The 19,896-nt window shown below is 46.7% G+C and overlaps 1 protein-coding gene and 1 long non-coding RNA gene across 13 annotated transcripts in view; one reads left to right on the forward strand and one right to left on the reverse strand.

The window, feature by feature from the left end:
• The window catches only part of LOC125740020 (tripartite motif-containing protein 16-like), a 411,298-nt gene that overhangs the window by 278,051 nt on the left and 113,351 nt on the right, over positions 1–19,896 (reverse strand). For 4 of the 10 annotated variants that reach the window (XM_049010693.1, XM_049010677.1, XM_049010675.1 and 1 more), the window contains exon 1: positions 9,002–9,624. The exons of 5 other annotated variants lie outside the window; for them this stretch is intronic. In XM_049010693.1, the coding sequence (XP_048866650.1) occupies positions 9,002–9,592 (591 nt within the window). In that variant the 5' untranslated portion in view covers positions 9,593–9,624. Of the gene's footprint in view, positions 1–9,001; positions 9,625–19,896 lie in introns of those variants that run through there. One more of the 10 variants, XM_049010690.1, reaches the window with a different exon arrangement.
• The window catches only part of LOC125740033 (uncharacterized), a 303,704-nt gene that overhangs the window by 262,274 nt on the left and 21,534 nt on the right, over positions 1–19,896 (forward strand). For all 3 annotated transcript variants that reach the window (XR_007397421.1, XR_007397422.1, XR_007397423.1), the window contains one exon: positions 9,304–9,399. This is a non-coding gene — a long non-coding RNA (uncharacterized LOC125740033). The remainder of the gene's footprint in view (positions 1–9,303; positions 9,400–19,896) is intronic.

Genomic DNA, 19,896 nt, shown 5'->3' on the forward strand with positions numbered 1-19,896 from the left:
CTTAAAAGCTCCAAGACAAAGGGATTTAAGGAGACTGAACCAAACTGGAAAGACACAAAATAAAGGAACAATAAGATGTTAAAACTCAACAGGGAAAAAGTAGCTAAGAAAATGACACGTAGACTAACTGGGGCAGCTAGTGATGTTAAGCTCGACATTGAAAAAAATAATTCACTACATTCTGAAGCACAGCTTCAAGGTTTCCCTCGTTCCACCCTGAACACGTGACCATGGTCATCTGAAGCTTCGTTTCTGCACTCAACCATGTGACTGCTTTGGAAACTGAAAATGTGGCACAATCCTCATTACTGGTTTCAAACTTGTTGTACAGCACATATTTCAGCGCACACACACTGCAGCGTAAGTGTTAATCATCATAATAATTTATTTAAATAATTAAGTTAATAATAATAATGATAATAAAGGGGGCGGTGAGTGGCTCAGAGGGCTAAATATCTGTGCCCATGACTGGAAGATTGCTGTTTTGAGCCCCCACCTCAGCAGAACAGTCATATGCCCATGGGCCCTTGAGCCCCGCGACCCAGAAGGATAAGCGGATTGGAAAATGGATGGATGAATAATGATAATTAGTCAATTATAATTGTGTCCAAGGTTCAGTTTAATTGTATGAATACATAATAAATGATAAGACTGAGCTGTCGACTGTATTATTGGGAGCAGGAAAATTCCCAGAGTCTCATTCTGCAGAAAACATAGCTGCAGTCGAGGCAGCCTGATGGAGGAGTGGGGAATATAGAATAAAGTCCGATGGCTCACACTGACGCTGCACAAAATGTGATTGTCTGTCAGACACACAACCTACATTGTACATGCACTGAATTTGGCTGTGAAGAAGGCCATGGATCAGACACAATGACCTGATGATATCATATCCAAGGTAAGACAGATTCTGTGTGACCTACTTCAGAACCAGTACAACTGCGAGATAAAGGCTTTGTCAAGTCCAGCAGCAGATGGGCAGACCCACTCTGAGAATGATTACAGAAGTGGAAACCAGCTGGAATATCACCTATTCAGTGCTGCAGTGATCACATGATCAAGGAGAACCAGGTGGAGCTGCATTGGTCACTCTGAAGACAGAGCTCACATAGCATAATGACACTGGCCACACTGCTGGGTCCAAGATATAAAACTGCAGATTTTCTAATGCTCAGGCTGCTGTACCGAACTAACAAAGAGGCAGATGTGACACATAAGACAATTAACCAATAACAACAGTGCAGGGAAAACAGGCAACAGGTGCAGTGACTTATACTAATGAACACAAGACTAGGAAAACTCCCACAAACACTGAAAGTAAGAAACACATACAAGGAATTCAATACTTACAAAGTACAGAAACATGTGTAACATAATAAAACAAGACAGAAGCTTCACAAGTGTAATGAGGTGGAGCTGGAGGGTGCGATCTGGTTGGGGCACGGTAATTTCATTAACCTGATTGCTTAATTGTTGCTGCCAGCACGCGTATATAGGACCCGGTTGTGGTTGCGTGTGTGACTGATTTGTAAGCGTGACGTGACTCTCCGTGCGCCAGTATCTCCTTTTCCGGAAGTTGTGGCTATATCCAACGCTGCAGGTAGGGCATCAGTGGACGGGGTCGTTTGCTTGCTGTATGGGTGGTTGTAATGTGCTTTGGTATCTTCCTTACAGTTGCAAGGGCTTGGTAAATCTAGCAGCTTGCGGTTGCTTCCGCTTTTAAGGTTTTCCAACTCTTACCGCGTGTAATCTGCCAGGTATGTCTCGTCTCCTTTTACCAACGTTTGGGTAGTAGGGGCATACCTAATACTGTGTTTGTATTTGTAGTGGATCGCGACTTGGAGTGTCCCGGACCGACGTGAGCCAGACCATCAACGGGATACTAAGTCACTACAATTGCTGCTGTTTTGCCCGGATGTTATGTTTTGTTTCATGTTTTAATTGTTTTTAAGTATTAATGTGTTTTATTGATTGGATGTAAATTGGGGGGTGTCGTTGAGAAGGCTTAGTGCTGGGCGGTGAGGATCCGTGTCGGGCGATACCGCGCTGCGTGGTCGCGTTGCGTTCTTTTAGCCCACCCCTTGGGTGGATGTACGTGCGTCATGTACTGCGGGACCCCTTAGAGTGTTGTCTGACTGTACGCCTCCCATTCCCCTCCCGATAACAGCTGCCTGGTTTGGGTTTTCTCTTTTGTCGTGTGATTGGAGTGTTTTAAACATGATTTGATTTGTATTATTTGTGCTGTGATTTTGGTTTAGTAATTTGCTGTTTGGTTTCTTTGTGTTTTTATTTGGAGTGTTAATTAACAGCAGCCTAATAAAGGGAGTGTTTATGGTCTTCGCGTCTCCCCTATGGTGATCACGAATCTGTGTCCTTCTATATTGGAGTGGGTTTTGAACTCCGGTATTCTAATTCTCTGGGTGCAATTCCCAGAGTGGCGTAGTCGGGTTGTCCATTTCCGTATTCCCTCGCTACTTCCTCCCGCAGTAACGCCACACAAGCAGAACAGAACTAATAAACACTGGGAAGAATAGAAAAGCAATAATTAAATGAAAGAGGTGAGGTTGGTTCCTGACCTGCCTCAAACCCATGACCAGCTGGTCCCAGCCTCTATGTCACACACTCATCCCAATGAGACAAATGCAGCCATGTGGGGAAAAGGAAGAACACACTAGGGCCAAAGACGATGAGAGGACAAAGGGGATGGACAGCGATGGCTGCTGGCCACACGGGGAAGAGACACAAGGACAGGCATTGAGACGAAGCTTCATTATTTATGGCAAAGCTGCTCCATTAATATTAGTGAAATGTGCCGGTAAAAATTTACAATAATGTAAAATTAAAGCATGTAGGTAAGAATGTGTGTTCAGTAGCCTAGAAAATTGATGTGTGAATAGAAACATATAATAACAGTGTAATTGTTTATATAGTTTTATATTGGGCTGTCTGGGGGCTTGAATTCCTGGTTAGATATTCAGTCCCACTCCAGCCCTGACTACTTTTACTTCACTTGTTCCAAATCAGACATATAATTCAGCATATCAGACAAAACAATGAACCTCTTTGTTCATATTTTCATAAATTTTGAGCTTCACTGGTTATCATTCTCTCTGGCGTCCTCTGTCTCGGGAAACCATGGAATTCTGCGTTACTGCGTCATGAAATTTGGTTACTCCTTGGTGGCTGTAGAGCCCGATTTTGGATGTACAGCTTCTGGTGCAGTTTGGACACTTCTCTCTTCATTTCTCTGCATTTTTTCTGCGTTCCCTCTTCTCTGCCCAATATAGGTGTTGCTTTTGTTCGCCGTTCTTTACACCTACCTTGACAGTCCGCCTCCAGCCACTGCGATCTGCTGCTGCAGCTTCCCATGTTGTGGGGTTGATGTCGCAGAATTTCATGTCACGCCTGCAGACGTCTTTGTAGCGCAGTGCTGGCCTCCCCACTGGTCTGACGCCAGAGCCCAGTTTTGCATAGAGGATTTCTTTGGAGAGCCGTCCATCGTCCATGCGGTGAACGTGGCCGAGCCAGCGAAGGCGGCGCTGGGTGAGCAGAGCATACATGCTGTGGATGCCTGCCTGTTCCAGGACAACCGTGTTGGAAATACGGTCCTGCCATGTGATGCCCAGTATCCTTCGCAGGCAGCGGAGATGGAACGTGTTGAGTCTGTGTTCCTGGCGGGCGTACAAGAGGGTGCTGAGGACGCAGGCCTGATAGACACGGATCTTGGTGTTGATGGTCAGCATGGTGTTCTCCCACACCTGTTTGGTGAGGTGTGCCATCGTTCCGGCGGCCTTGCCGATCCGTTTGTCAAGTACAGTGTCAAGTGATAGGTTGCTGCTGATGGTGGAGCCCAGATAGACGAACTCCTCCACTACCTCCAGAGTGTCGTCACCGATGCAGATACTGAGGATGCTGCTGACATCCTGACTCATGATGTTAGTCTTCTTGAGGCTGATGATGAGGCCGAAAGCTCTGCAAGCATGAGCGAAGCGATTGATGAGTCGCTGGAGGGCTTCCTTAGTGTGAGTTGTTAGCGCTTCGTCATTGGCGAACAGCATTTCCCGTAAGAGTATGTGACGCACCTTGGTCTTGGCACGCAGTCGGGCTAGGTTGAAGAGCTTCCCGTCGGTTCTTGTGTGGAGGTAGACGCCGTCGTCGCAGGAGTCGAAGGCGTAAGAGAGTAGCAAGGAGAAGAAGATGCTGAAGAGAGTAGGAGCAAGGACGCAGCCCTGTTTCACCACGTTGTTAATTGGGAAGGGGTCTGATGAAGAGCCGTCATATTTTACTGTACTCTGCATGCCCTCGTGGAAGGATGTGATCATCTTGAGTAGTTTTGGGGGGCATCCAATCTTGGAGAGCATTGCGAAGAGCTCCTTTCTGCTGATAAAGTCAAAGGCTTTGGTCAGGTCGATAAAAGAGATGTAAAGCGGCTGCTGCTGTTCTCGGCACTTCTCCTGCAGTTGGTGAATTGTAAAAATCATGTCTGCTGTTGATCTTCCAGCTCTAAAGCCACACTGTGTCTCTGGGTAAACTCGCGCGGCGAGCACTTGAAGTCTATTGAGGACCACTCTGGCGAAAGCCTTTCCAGCGATGCTCAGGAGAGAAATACCCCTGCAGTTGTTGCAGTCGCTGCGGTCGCCTTTGTATTTGTAGAGAGTGACGATGATGGCGTCATGCCTGTCCTGAGGGATGGTGCCCTCATCCCAGCACTGACAGAGCAGTTCATGCAGACGGGTGAGCAGAGTGATCGACTTGCCGGCCTTATACACCGCAGGGGGTATGCCGTCTTCGCCTGGAGCTTTTCTGCAGGCTAGGGAGTCTATGGCTTTGCTGAGCTCCTCTGGGGTAGGTATGGCATCGAGCTCCTCTAAGACTGGCAGGGTCTGGATGTGCTGCAGAGCATCCTCGGTGACGGCGGATTCCTGGGAGTAGAATTGTTGGTAGTGCTCGGCCCATCGTTCCATCTGTTTGGATTTGTCTGTGATAATATCGCCGGTTGAGGACTTCAGTGGCGCAATCTTGGTGGCAGACAGGCCGATCGCCTTCTCCATGCCTTCGAACATGCCATGGGCATTGCCGCTGTCAGCAGCTTGCTGGATGCTCAGGCAGAGATTCAGCCAATAGTCGTTGGCGCAGCGGCGGGCCATGTGTTGGACTTCGCTCCTAGCTTTCCTTAGCGCAGTTAAAGTGCTCTCTGAGGGGTTGTTCTTGTGCTTGATGAGCGCTGCACGTTTAGCGTCTACTGCAGGCTCAATCTCTGCGACTTTTGCCTTGAACCAGTCGGGGTGTCTTCTCTCCTTCTTGCCAAAGGTGGCCATGGCATGATGGTATGTGGTGTCCCGAATGAAGTTCCACTTCTTGTCTACGCTGCCTGTTGGGGGTTCCTGGAAGGCTTGCGTGATGGATGCTGCGAACTGGGTGCATAGATCGGGAACAGAGGTTCTAGCTACAGTATGTTGATTTGTGGCTGCCCTTTCTGCCTTGTGCGATGGAGACGCTTAAGCTGAAGTCGCAATTTGCTGCCGACCAGAAAGTGGTCTGTATCGCAGTCAGCACTGTGATAGCTGCGGGAGACGAGGATACTGCAAAGCATAGTCCTGTGTGTGATAACCAGGACTAATTGGTGCCAGTGGCGGGATCTGGGGTATGGTGGAGAAGAACGTGTTTGAAATGGGGAGGTCGTGGTAGGAGCAAAGCTCAAGAAGCCTCTGGCCGTTCTCATTCAGTTTTTCTACACCAAAGTGGCTAAGACACGTGGGCCAGGAGTCATGCTCACTTCCCACCCTGGCATTAAAGTCGCCGAGTAGGACTAAGGCTTCTGAGGAATGTACTCTTCTAATGGCGGCATGGAGTTCCTCGTAAAACTGATCCTTGATCTCTGCAGGAGAGCATAGTGTTGGAGCATAGACGCTCAGGATGTTCAGGGGTCCAGTGCAGCAGGAGAGTCGGAGGGACAGGATCCTTTCAGTGCCGCCTTCTGGAGGCACCACTGAGGTGAGGATGGCATTACTCATGGCAAAGCCAACGCCATACTGTCGTGGTTCCTCAGGTCTCTTCCCCTGCCAAGGTGTAGTCCTTTCCTCTGATGCTGCCGCCTGCAGGGAGTCTAGATTCCTGGAGGGTAGCGATGTCAATATTGAGCTTCTTCAGCTCACGGTTTATGACGGCGGTCTTTCTACAGTCATCAACGATAGAAAGGTCGTCTGTATGGCCAGGGCACATAGTTCTGACATTCCAACTTCCCAGCCGTAGAACTGGTTTTTTCTTCTGTTGATATTTGCCTGGTGCAATGTTTGCTTTTTTTTTTTTTGCTGCTTGTCGAGTTTATCTCTAAGCTCCAAGCAGCCAATGAAGCAGGCAGACCGTGGCAGGTCGGCACCCAATTAGCCGGGGGCTGCCCAGCTTGAGGTGGGCGGTAGCTGACCAGTGGAACACGATGGATTCTCCCACCGTCGAAGACAGCCCGTAGCGCACTATGCCAATCGGACATGGGCATATAACTCATAACTGCTGTCTTCCGTGTTGTGATGACACAGTAGGACAGCGGCACTGGAGTAACTTCTCCAGGGCACAAGCCTGGGCACATGTTTTGGAGACACTAGGCTGCCCGGACACTAGCATCCCCCTCTCGGCCTTGCAGGTGAAGTCCAAAGGAAAGCAAAGCAATACGTTTGGCACCAGCTTGGCTGCAGGAGTTGCTTAGGGGCTCCACTCCGGATTTTCTGTCTGGGTTTACTCCCGTAGCCTTTTCTCCTCAGTATCGGAAGATACCCACAAGGCAGTGGGGCTGGTAACCCTGGCAGGGGCATGGTTGCTGAATACTTAAGACATGTCCGTGAACCCAGGGTCGTCGCGCGTCGAAACTGTCCAACACACCTGGCGCTGTGGTTTGAAATCAGAGTTTTCCTTCTCCTAGACGGTCTGCCTGCCAAGGCTGACGAGCTCCATCTACCCCCCACCACTAACCCCCAAAAATTCCCTGCAAGTTGGAGGACCGCTTGCAGGGCCAGATGCAGTTTAATATCATACCCAGGACATTGGTTATCATTAAAAGACAAAATATTATCCTTTGGCAACCAACACAATGCATTAAAGGGTGAACCCTTTAACCTTGAATAGAAAAGTATTAATCTACGTATATCTTTGTTCTGAAAGACCATTTTTAACATGTACATTTGTACTGTGTTGATGTAGGTAAGGTAAGGTGGTAAGGAGCACACACTGAGTACAGTGCCTTACCGCACCCACCACACGACGAACCACCTCAGGGATGAGAACCTGAGTGCAGCCGTACAGTGGGTGACACCTCAGCACCACACCAGTCCCAATGGAACAGTGTGAGTTTTATCCGGTGGCTGCAGTGCCAATCCTGCAAAAACCTCTTGATGCAGTATAAATATGCATGTGGATAATGTGAAAAGTTAAACTTTATTGTGAAAATATTATTTTATAATAATGATTGTCTAATGAAAATCGCAACATTATTACGAAACTTAATAAATTGTCAAATTTAAAAATTATCCATAGAAGTCAAGTGTTATTATGAAATGTAATACCTTTTATGAAATTACTTAAAAATAAAAGGACACATTATTGAAATATTTATAATTTTATTATATTTTTTGACATACTTATTTTATTTTGAGTATCATGGCGTTCCGTACAAACATCTCAGGCGGTTTTGTTACCATAAAATGTACTAATAGCTTCTGATTTCTTCCTGTCCTTCTTTTAATGTTCAGCAGATTCTGCATACGGACGTTATTTACGTGCTGATTTAAATTACTGCGGAAAGTGAGATCCAGCTACAAACGGATGGTCAAGATGGATGTGGAGACGCATGTTAAAAGCAGAGCCTCTGACTCAAGGTGTTTTAATAGTAACAATAATTGATCCTTTCACTGATCCCTTTGGGGAAATTCTCTTAACAAACCCCTCCAACTGGCACTTTGTAGGTGAGAGCCAGCTGACTGCAAAGGGCAGCCACCCATAGCAGGACCCGGAGAGCTGGGGGTTAAGGGTCTTGCTCAGGGACCCCCAGATGTACCAAGGCCAGGCTTGAACTGACAATCTTCTGATCACTGGCAGAGAGGCTTAGCCCACTCAACCACAGGCTGCCCCAGAACTATCACACTCTGGGTGTTTCATGTTTACTGCACCATTCTCAGTAAACTGTACACACTGGAGTGTGTGAAATTAAAATCCCAGGACGGTGGCTGTTTCTGAGGTGATGGAGCCGCTACTTTTATGCTGAGCTCCATTTACCTCGGAGGTCGGAACTCGGAGCTGGGAATGACGTCACAGACGAGTTAAACAAGTTCCAGTGCTGCAAGTCGAACAGCAATTTAGCAAAACCAGTGACCGATTTCAGAAAGAAAAAATTCTTTCTTAGCTGGGTAACTTGTTGGATTTAATGTGTCCCAGTTTAAATGGCCTATTTCTTCATTCACTTATATTTATCCTGGACGACCTTAAACCCGACAAGCTGTCTGGCTAAGCAAGAAATCCTGCTGGCTGAAACGGGCCCCATTTCCAGCCTGGATAATTGTTAGCCATTGTTAGCAATATCAGTTGGTAACAACACAGTACATGATATTTTGCACCCAAAAACACCATACAGTAACAACACCTCCACAGATAGCAGCTATACAGTACTGTGTGTATGACTGATTTAATGAGCTAAAAATAAGATATAAGTGCTAATAAACAGTATAAAACTACAGCTTTAATGTCTGCTGATAAAGGTAAATGGACTTCATATTCATTCACTTACATTTTTCCCAGACTACCTTAAATCCGACAAGCTAGTAACCCCGCTAGTAAGACCGGACAAGCAGGTTATGACAACTTTACCGAACCAGACTTGTTCTGAGTGTTTTGTAGCAATTACACTAACATGTGTTAAGACAAAATCCATTTATTTAAAATTAACTTTTAGATAATAACAATAATTGATACTTTCATTGATCCCTTTGGGGAAATTCTTTTAAATTAGCCTCACCTGTATCTCCGCCCTTCCTGTAGCAGCTGAGACTGTATCATGGCCTCTGTGTTCATCCATCGCACACAGAAGACAGATACACTGCTGGTCGGTACGGCAGTAGACCTCCAGGGGTTTGTCATGGTGGGAACAGACCTTGTCCTTCAGATGGCCGGTGGCATCAATGAGCTTGTGCTGTTTTGCTTGATGGAGTTTATTGTGAAGCTGCAGGTCAGTTTCACAGTAGGAGGCCAGACACACCAGGCAGGACTTGACAGCTTTGTGTTTTCTCCCAGTGCAGACGTCACACTCCACATCTCCAGGTCCAGCATACTGGTCAGCAGGAGTAGCTGCTTGTAGTCCAGTGTTCTTCAGTTTCTGCACCATTTCAGCCAGTATGGTGTTTCTGTTCAGAACAGGTCTGGGTATGAAGGTCTGTCTGCACTGGGGGCAGCTGTAAACTCCAGCATGATCCTCCTGATCCCAGCAGCTCTTAATGCAGCTCATACAGTAACTGTGTCCACAGGGAATAGCCACTGGATCCTTTAGTAGATCCAGACAGATTGCACAACTGAACTCGTTTACATCTACTGCAACTCTGGCTTCTGCCATTTTACCACGAACACTGATAGGATTCAATTTCGTTTTCTCTGATAGTCGTCTGTGTGTGACAGTGGGAGGAACTTTCTGCTTGTCAGGCTGCAGCAGGTGTGATTTTGGACTGAGGCCAGACTGAGAAGAGCAGACTGGGCAAACACTGGATCTGCAGTTTATGAACAAAATAGTACATGTACTGTACCCAAAGCGAACATTTATTTTTCTTTTATGAGAATAACAGTTACTGACATTGTTTTTCTGTAAACAAACTATAATCCTACTCTTTGATTTTGTACAGTAGATAGAAATTAGGTATAAAGGTATAAGAGAGCAGATCTACTGAGAATGAATTTCTGTGTCTGTCTAGAAACATGTTTGGGATCATGTGGTTTCAGGTGAAACATGCATGGATGTGAAATTATAGAGACTGTGTTAGGATTAGACAGAACAAGCTTTGACAAGTGCTGTCAATGCACAGACTTGTTTTTTTACATTCTTCTATATATAATATTCATGAAAATAAAGTGTGTAGCACATATATGTCATTTCTTCCTTTTCTTTCTGTGTGTTTGTGCTGGGAGTGTATTTGTGTTAGGAAGGAGAGTCAGGTGACCAGGTTCAGAGTGATAATTTTAATCATCCAAAATAATTCCATACTCTAATAATAAAAATTTATTCTAGATATTCATTGAACACTATTAAGTTAAAGTCTTACATTTAAGCCAAAAGTTAATGGACCAGCTTCAGCCATCCCCAGGAACAGAAAGATCATATATCGAAAAAGTATCTAACTAATTCCAATAACCGCTTATCCAATACAGGGTTATGGGACACACACATCACAGGAAGCACAGGGCACAAGGCAGAGACACCCTGGATGGGATGCCAGTCCATCACAGGGCAAACACTCACTCACATGCTGAGGACAATCAAGAGACACTAATTCACCAAACTGCATGATCTTGGACAGCGGGAGGAAACCTGAGGAAACTCACAGGAACACGGGGAGAACATGCAAGCTGTACATGCAGAACTAGGAGTGGGAACCACACCCACAAGCCTGGAGGCGTGATGTGAGAGCAGCTGGTCTGAAGTCCTGAAGGGAGCTGGAGCGCCCTTTCTTTGGAACAGTGTGGAGCCGTCCTCCATTACTGCTTATCCTGTACGGGGGGGTGGGGAGCCTGGAGCCTGTCCCAGGTGGCACAGGGCAGGGGACACGATGGATAGGATTCTAGTTTATAGCAGAGCACAAAGTCACACATACAGACTCACACTAAGGGCAGCTTAGAGATCCCAATCAGCTGATCGCAGTTTCATGTTTTCCAAAGTAGGAGGAGAAAGCCCACATTGGAAGAACATGCAGACTTCACACATACAGCAGGAGGGACAGGAAACAAGCCCAGAGACAGAGGTTACACCCCGAGACCCCACACCCCCCCACAATCACACATACTGTTAGGATTTATTTAAGTTACATTTTAATGCTACAAAATTATGACTGACTATGAACTTCATATTCCAGAACTGTGTTGGAATTTATGCTGACGTTAAGAATGTTACCTTACAGGATTTACCCGTTTCTGTGCCCTGTACCTACAGTAAGGAGGTGTGATCTCTGCTCCTTCATAGCAGACATACTCACTAACATATGATTACATTTCTAGTATTTAGCAGATACTGTTACCGAAAGTGGTGAACAAGTGAGGCAAACATGACAATGCAAACATGCCGCTGTCAAGGTGCTGCCTGGGCACTAGTGCAGCTAGGCTGGTATTTCTGGGCTCCACAGACATCACTGGAGGTTGGTGTCATGGTCACCGGGATGAAAGACTCATGCAGCCGGTGTTTGTCAGGTAACAAACAGGGACTTATTGGGATCAGGATGGGAGGCTATGGAACCGGCAACACATAAGGCACAACATCAGTGATCGAACTGGGGAACACAGGACCAGGAAGCACTTAAATACAGGACTAATGATGGAAGAGACTGGAGGCAGCTGGGAGTGTTTAACACGAGGGCTGGAACGAGACGTGAGACCAACAAGCAGCAAACATGGCCTGTTAGAGCCACGTCAGGGAGGAGGCGGGACATTTAATTACATTTTTATATAGCGCCTCACAGAGTCGTCCCAAGGCACTTTACATAGATGTGTAGTCATACATTACAACATCATTAAAGAGAGTAATACACAAGGGGAAAAAGGAAAGAAAGATATTAAATAAAGAAAGCCAGATGACAACGGAGGAGAGGAACCAAAAAACCCCAAGTAAGGAGAAAAAAAGACCTCTGGGGGTCCATGGACAACTGGCTGCCCAACCCCCCCAGGCAGACTAATATTACTGAGAACAGAAAAGAATGGAGCTGCTTGCTAAAGGCCGGGTGTAAGGTGTGATTAAAGACTGTCAATAAGCCTGTTCTCCACGCTGGCCTGTGTAGGGTGGCACTGAAGGCTGCACCCAGGATGACACAGTTAGCAGGTCCCATTCGCAGTGTCATCCCTCCATGGGACTGAACCAGGACTCCAGCTGAGATGGTGCCCCCCCCAGGGCAGCACCTGGACATGTGGGGAGGCAGAGAGCATGGATGGTCAGAACACGCATTGACACATAAATGGACAGGCATAGTGGATAAAAATGGCATTGCTTAATGTGACAGTATGCCCCCACCCCCCACCCCACCAAAAGCATGTGCTCCGGCCATGAAGTCCAAGGGGGTTAGACAACACTGGTGGAACCAGACTGGACTCTGGACTAGACAGGGGACGACAGAACAGATGGTAGACAGGACAAGGCCAGACAAGACTAGACAGAACACTAGACAGACAGCAACACCAGACATAAGACCAGTTGCAGGACATCACTAAGGACATGGAGCGGATAAAGGAAAAGCTAGGAACCACAGGTACAGCAGTCCTGTCAGACCCCAAAACAGGACGGACAGGTGGAGGGTCAACAAGAACAGGGGCACAGGATGCAGAAGACAAGGAGAGATACAGGCGGGACAGAGCAACAAGACAAACACTGAGGCACAAAAAGGAATAACATGGGGCATCCAGGGAAGCCAGGCGAAGATTCGGGGCTGGGGACCCTCCTAGGCCCCTTTCCAGGTGAGGCTGAACTCCGCCGAATCACAGGACGAGAGGTCTGAGAGGGCCAGCAAGGCCGGAGGATGTGAGGGGTTGGGGGGCGATGAGAGAACCGCAGAGCAGTAGGGCAGCAAGGAGACAACAGGACAGGAACAGGAAGATGACAAGGGACATACAGGGCAAGAGCAGAGACTGGCACCCCCTCTCTGGGAGACAGACATTCTGCCTGCCGCTTTCTAGGATTCCTGTTGATACTGGTGACCACCCCAGAAACTGGGACCAGAGTAACCGGGTCTGGGATGAAGGAGGGACCCACGTAGCAGGACCCAGGGCAAGTCCAGAGGGTTGCACTCCAGCAGGACATCCTCCGGAACCATCTTCTCTGGGCTGGTGGCAGCCTGCAGGCATGTGGGACGTCAGGAAGAAAGTGGGCACCAGTAGGCCGTCAGGAGATGAGGTGGGCGCCGGCTGGACGTCTGGGGAGATTGAGGTGGGTGCTGGCCAGGCATCAGGGGACAGCGAGGTGGACGCTGGCCGGACAGTATGGAGCAGTGTGGCAGGTGTCGGCTGGTTACCAGGGAACCGTGTCAGATTCTATGAGAAGCCTAGAGGCAACCAAGGCCTCACCTGTGTTGGACGCTGTGGGTGCGGCCTGAGCGGCCCTCTCTGGGCTGGGAGCCTTAAGTGCGGCTGTAACGACTGCAACGGCTGGCTCTCCTGGGCCAGATGCTGTAGATGCAGTGTCTTTCAATCACGAGTGCGCTTCCCTAACCATTAAGTCACCACTGCTCACTACTATGTGTACTATTTAAAGAGGCAGTAGGGTCTTGTCCAGCCAGCTGACAAAACATTTCCACATTTAATTGGAACGAAGGACGGTAGGAAACATCTGTATTGTGTGCAGACTTCCAATAAAACCATGTTGAAGCAAAGTCCGACCTCTACTGTGGTCCAGCACTTTGACAACTATAGAACTAGGAGCCAGCGGTTGCATCCGCAGCGAACAGGGGGAACACAGTAAATCCCGGAGAAGCATCATGTTGTCAGACTTCAAGTGACAATGAGGACGCAGGTCGCCTTACGGCAAACGACATGGAAACAGCAGGCTCCTTTTCTCCAGAGCACCCCACCTCTGTGGGGTTCAGCACACTCACTCCATTCCAGTGGGCCCTGAGGATCTCTGCTATAGCTGTCACACCCTCCACTTGGGAGTCCGGGGAGAGGGCGGCTATGCCCTCCGTCAGAGATGGGACATTCTCTCTGGGGAAAGATGTACTGCGGCCTGAACCAGCGACATTAGGTATACTTGACACAAGCAGCAGTGATCGGCTGTAGGGACCTGGGGAATCCACTGGGGCTTGTCGAATTCCATCATTCTGTCGGGTGCCAGGATGAACGACTCTGGGAGCAGGTGATGTCAGACAATAAACTGGGATTTACTGGGATCAAGATGGGAGGCTAGGGAACGAGCAACATGGAGGGCACCACATCAACGGGGAACACAGGGCCAGGAAGCACTTATACAGGAATAACAAGGGAACAGACTGGAGGCAGCTGGGAGTGTTTAACATGAGGGATGGAACGAGACGCGAGACCAACGAGCAGCAGGCATGGCTTATTAGAGCCACGTCAGGGTGATGGCAGGACATGACGTTTGGGGCTATGGTTAGGGTTAGGATTAGGGTTAGGTTTAGGGTAAAGTGTTTGTGGCAGAGAGCGGTCAGTAGTACAGGGACACGATTACGCCACCTGGGGATTTTCACCACAGGAAAAATTACTCTAAAATTAAAAGCACACAAGTTCATTTACCGAATGGAGCTGGAGACGTGTTTGTACTATTAACAGGTTGTTGAAAATATAAAGCAAAGAAACAAGACAAGCGCTTTAGCATCAACAACCTTAAAAAATAAACCAGCAACCAGCCTTTGGCCACGGGCTGACTAAACCCAAGCAAGAGACAGGTGTCCGGTGAAGTTGATCAAAAGGGGGAATAGAGTCCCCTAAACTAACACACACACACACACACACACACACCTGTGCTCCACCACACTGATCCCCACACAAATATACTGCACAAGGTGAAAGTGTGAACACCACCACCCCAGACCAATCAAATCTTAGTCAGCCAGATCAATCGAGGCAGCCACTGCTCACAGTCTCCCAGAAAATACCCCAATCTCACCAAGAATCTGAGTGTTGAAAACTATGAAGAGGGCAAACAATGAGTAACAGAATACAGGCCGTCACTCTGTATCAGTCCCAAACAGAAAGAAAGGGCGGCCCAAAGTCTGTTAAGTCGCAGAACTAGGGAATGAAACAGCTCCAGAAAGCAGGAAAAGGTGCGGCGATCCTTAGCGCGTTCCAGGGCTCCCAGCACATCGCCGATGTCCCACCGAGGATCAGGAGCTTCAAGCAGCAGTTGTTGGGCGACATCGGACCGACCGAGGACAAGACAAGACTGACGGAAAACAAAAACTGACGTAGGAAACACAGCAGCCACAGTGCAGGTTCAAACTATTTTATGTTTCCTGCAACGGAACAAACACAATGAATCGCTAAAAAATTTTTTTTTTTAACAATTTCGTTTAGAAAAAAGGTGTCTGACAAATCTGCTGGAAGAGGCATAAACTGAAGCAGACGAGCAACTGAATCTGTAATCCTGGCAACAACCGTAACTACAATTAAAACACGTTAAGTAAAGCAACTGACAAGTAGCTATAGGCCTAGTCACTGGAATAACTTGCAACCACTGGAGCTGCAACACAGACGCGCAGAGAAACACTGCAATATAAACTATTACCATTAGCCATTAAAATCAAGCAGAGGATTAACGCTAATTAAAACAGCAAAACCTCCCACCACGACACAGAATAAGTGTGAACCTCAGCCAGCATGCCAGCGTACCACGGCAGACCACTGCGGTGCGGAAGGGGAGTTACCGGACCGGGAAACGCCAATGACGCCTCCACACACTAGGGGTCCCCACACACACTTACCGGAAATAATCAACAAGTCCTACCCGCAAAATTCCACACTGCTACAGTTGGATGGCCCTGGGAATTTTATCCAGAACCCCAAGGCTTAATGGAAGTACCGCGAGATTCTTAAACCCTTACCTGAGGGAGGAGGCTTCCAGCGTAAGGAGAGGTTCACCAGAATCCCTGGGCTGGATGGACATCGTTCATCCTTTACCTGGGGAATGAGTCTCCCAACTCATGGTGACTTACCCAAGCCCTGGTGCTGGATCATCATTAAATGCTTACATGGAGAAAGAGAGACCTTATCCTTGGTCTCCAAGCCTGGAAGTACCCTGAGCTCTAGACCCAAGCTTAACCCTAACCCATAAGCATAGGTTCGCAGTATGAGCAGATCTCACCTGATACCAGAAAACCATACATGTTCTTAATCTGAAAATCAGTTCATCGTTTTTCCAGAAGGTGGCAGCACATCAACACTGCAAGCTTGGCACATCCCTTTGGATACAATGAGCTATCCTTATATTTAGAAATTTTTTTAAACTTATTTAAATCAGTAAAACAAATTACTTCCAAAAAGGATAGAATCATGTCTACCCAATACCCCTTGGCACCATGTTAGTGTGAATGGAGTTTTCACTCCAGCCCTGAGGGATTCAGAGCAGACACAGAAGATTGTGAAGCCATGTGTGATTTACAGTGAAAGGTGACTGAACACAACGCACAGCCTCTGATATGACTCCACTGTTCATTATGGTTCAGCACCATCTATATTTCTATTATTTTTCAAGGTATTTTACTTGTGGTTTTACACTTAACATGGTATCGACAGGCTTGCTCCAAAGAGATCTCATTGTATTTACACAGTGACAGTAACCCTGCCTTATCTTGCGAGAGGAAGTAACATATGGGTGCGCTGCTAACGTTAGCATTAGCAAACCTAGCTGCCTAGCAGTGTTCGTAGTAACTCGTCAGTGTAATTCCACTACTTTTGTTTGCACCATGTATTTCAACATCGACGCGATGTTAATGTGATCACTATGCAACCTTTAGCCCACTGTTATTTTCCTTGATTATGTTATTATACAGGGCAGGTCAGGCCGGGGGAGCAGACGCTGATGCAGCGCATTGCCGCACCAACCACACGTCCAAACTGCCGGCCCAGCGACCCCCCAGGCAGACACACGGTCGAATCCCACCCTTATTATAATTACTTTTAGATGCAGTAATTGGTAATTAGTAATTTTCAGTAGCTAGCACAAGGCTGCTGACTAGCAACGTTATTCGTTGGCTGAATCCGAAATAGCTGTAGTGCTACGATGCTGGATTGTTACGGGGACTGTGGTAAATGCAGACCCCTTTATTCTGATTGCGTTAAAAATCAAATGTTTTTACTCAGATTTCATCCATTTGGTGATGTGCTCTCTATAATATGCCATGTTTTCCTAAAAGCAGATTTTTTAAAAAAAGAATGGCAAAATAGAGCAGCGCATTGAATTGTAATGCCTGTATCTTGAAACGTAGCGTGTTGTCAGACTCTCCGATACACAGCTCTATGGTCCATACAGAGGAGATGAGGAACATGCAGTCTGCTAAGTCACGAAGTTACCTTTTGTTAGGTAGCTACGTTTACATGCCTTAACGCAATTAAGATGTTTTCATGTAAACAGATTAATCGGCGAGCTCATTTATGAAGGCGTCGTGTGACTGAAAAAGACGAGAAGCATTCATACATACATTTATAGGGAGATTTTGGGATTTACAAAGAAAAACGTTTTGTGAAAAGACGCACATTTTGTGAACGAGGTTGAGAGATGCTGTTTCGACAGAATCCTGTAGAGGGCACTGTGTATGCTAAATCGAAGGCTCCAGGAATGTATTCGGCATTTATAATCATAAACAATAATAATTCAAATACTTGTGGGCACATGGCCGTTGGCTCTGAGATTAAACAGTTCTTTAAAATGAAATTGTTTTAATTTGCAAACAGTTGTATGCTGTGTTTGAATGTTCAGATATTATTATTAGATATTTCACCTTAAAGCCCTCTGAAATTGGTCCTCTTTCATTAAGACCGACTTACAAACAATGTATTTCCTGCCCAGGTTAAAGGCTTCTTCTCCACACTCCCTGTACGGGGGATAGTGCTCACAGCGGCACATGCTGTGCAGTTTACAATAAAGACATTTTGAAAATACAAAATAATGTATGAAAAAAATTATTAAGCTGTAACACATACATTTATTTCAAATACAAGTTTCACAAATATCCCTGTAATGAAAATGGTGAAATTACCCAGGCTTAATGTGATATTTCATTTCTAACACATTTGTTCTCCAAACTTCTACATTTTTAACCTTTGGCCACAAGATCTTCTTCTTCCTGCCAGAATCTTTCCTTTCCTGTGATCCTCAGTTGTTGGAATCTGCTCTGCTGCTTGGAAGTTCCCCGGGGAGTTAGTGTTGGGGGGTTCTGGTGGAATGTGACCATCGGCAGCCATGGGCTGGATAGCGCTGCGGTGCTCAGCCTGGCTCTGTGCCCTTCTAGTGGCTCTGTGCCCTTTGCACAAACATTTTGCACACATGACGTTACCATGCACATAGTATTTCTCATGTTTTACAAAATACAAAAATACTGATCAAAGTCTTTAGAAAAAAACATTTTATTTCATAAACTAAGTCAAATATCCATCCATCCATTTTCCAAACCGCTTATCCTACTGGGTTCCAGATAAGGACTACGGAGCCTATACTGGAGGCAATGGGCACGAGGCAGGGAACAACCCAAGATGGGGGGCCAGCCCATCACAGGGCACACTCACACACCATTCACTCTCACATGCACACCTACGGGCAATTTAGTAACTCCAATTAGCCTCAGCATGTTTTTGGACTGTGGGGGGAAACCGGAGTACCCGGAGGAAACCCCACGATGACATGGGGAGAACATGCAAACTCCACATACACATGACCCAGCCGGAGACTCGAAGCTGGGTCCCAGAGGTGTGAGGCAACAGTGCTAACCACTGCACCACCATGCCGCCTCCACTAAGTCAAATATGAATCATAAAATACAATTTTACAATTAAAATACTTTTTTTGAATATGTGCCTCAGAAATTGCACATCCCTGATTGTGCATTACTTTCATGCTGCCTTGAAACTTTTGTTTTCTTTACTGTAGCCCTCTTTTAAGACACGTTGTCAATGTTAACTTTCATCCTTTGCAAGTATTAGAATGTATTAAACACTGTGCAGTTAAAAAAAACTGAAAATGCACAAAGATGGCAGCGTGAGACGATTGCACAGATTTACCTGAGCTATGCACTGGGCCGGGTTGTACAAGAGGCAGAGATTGTTGGTGGTAGATTTCTTAGGCATAAACCCAGACTGCTCCGGTCACTGACAGGCAAGCAAGTGATCACAGATCCTGTTAAGGACGACCATAGCAAGGACCTTACCCAGCAGGCACTGAGAGCAGTGTTATCCCCCTGTAGTTGCCACAATGCAGGCGATCACCCTTCCCTTTCCAGATAAGGACTACAAGTCCCGTTTTCCAGTCAGTTTGGATGACGCATGACTCCCAAATGGAAGCAAAGATTGCCTGCAATACCTGGAGGACAGCCTTACCACCAGCCTGAGTGCCTCTCCTCCCCTCCCCATGGAATGCTAATGGTAGCTGCTTTTTGGCAGCTGAGGTTGTACCATGAGTGCACATATGGGGGTGGTTCGGTGTTTTTTCTCCGGAAGTTTTTGCGTATGTTGGTGAACATCCTGCCTGGACGCCGGCCACTGCGATGGTATACATGAATAGGGTGAATGGAACGATATATGTGGACTTTCAGAGTGTGTATGTGAATGTGTGTGTGTGTACGGGTTTGTATTTACCGCATTTGTGAGGAACAAACATCCCAACAATGTGTCAAAACTGGTTACTTTTTAGCGTGTGGGAACATTTTTCAGCTCTCCATAATATAATCTTCAATTTTACAAAAATCTATGAATGCAATCAAACAATGAATTTAGCCAAAAGTCTTATATGTTGTTTGGTTACTTATGGTTCAAGTCAGAGCTGGATAAAAGATACGGTTACCTTAGTTACGATTAGGGGTTTGCCCAGAGGAATGACAGTAATAGTCAGTCCTGTGACTGTGAAAGGACAGTTTACATGCGTGTCACACGTGTGTCACAGTAACTGGACACAACTGTGATAATTTGTAGGCTTTTGGAGACAAAAATGTCTGTGTTTGTGTCACCAGA

The sequence above is a fragment of the Brienomyrus brachyistius genome, chromosome 4, assembly GCF_023856365.1.
Source record: "Brienomyrus brachyistius isolate T26 chromosome 4, BBRACH_0.4, whole genome shotgun sequence".
NCBI classification, from domain to species: Eukaryota; Metazoa; Chordata; class Actinopteri; order Osteoglossiformes; family Mormyridae; genus Brienomyrus; species Brienomyrus brachyistius.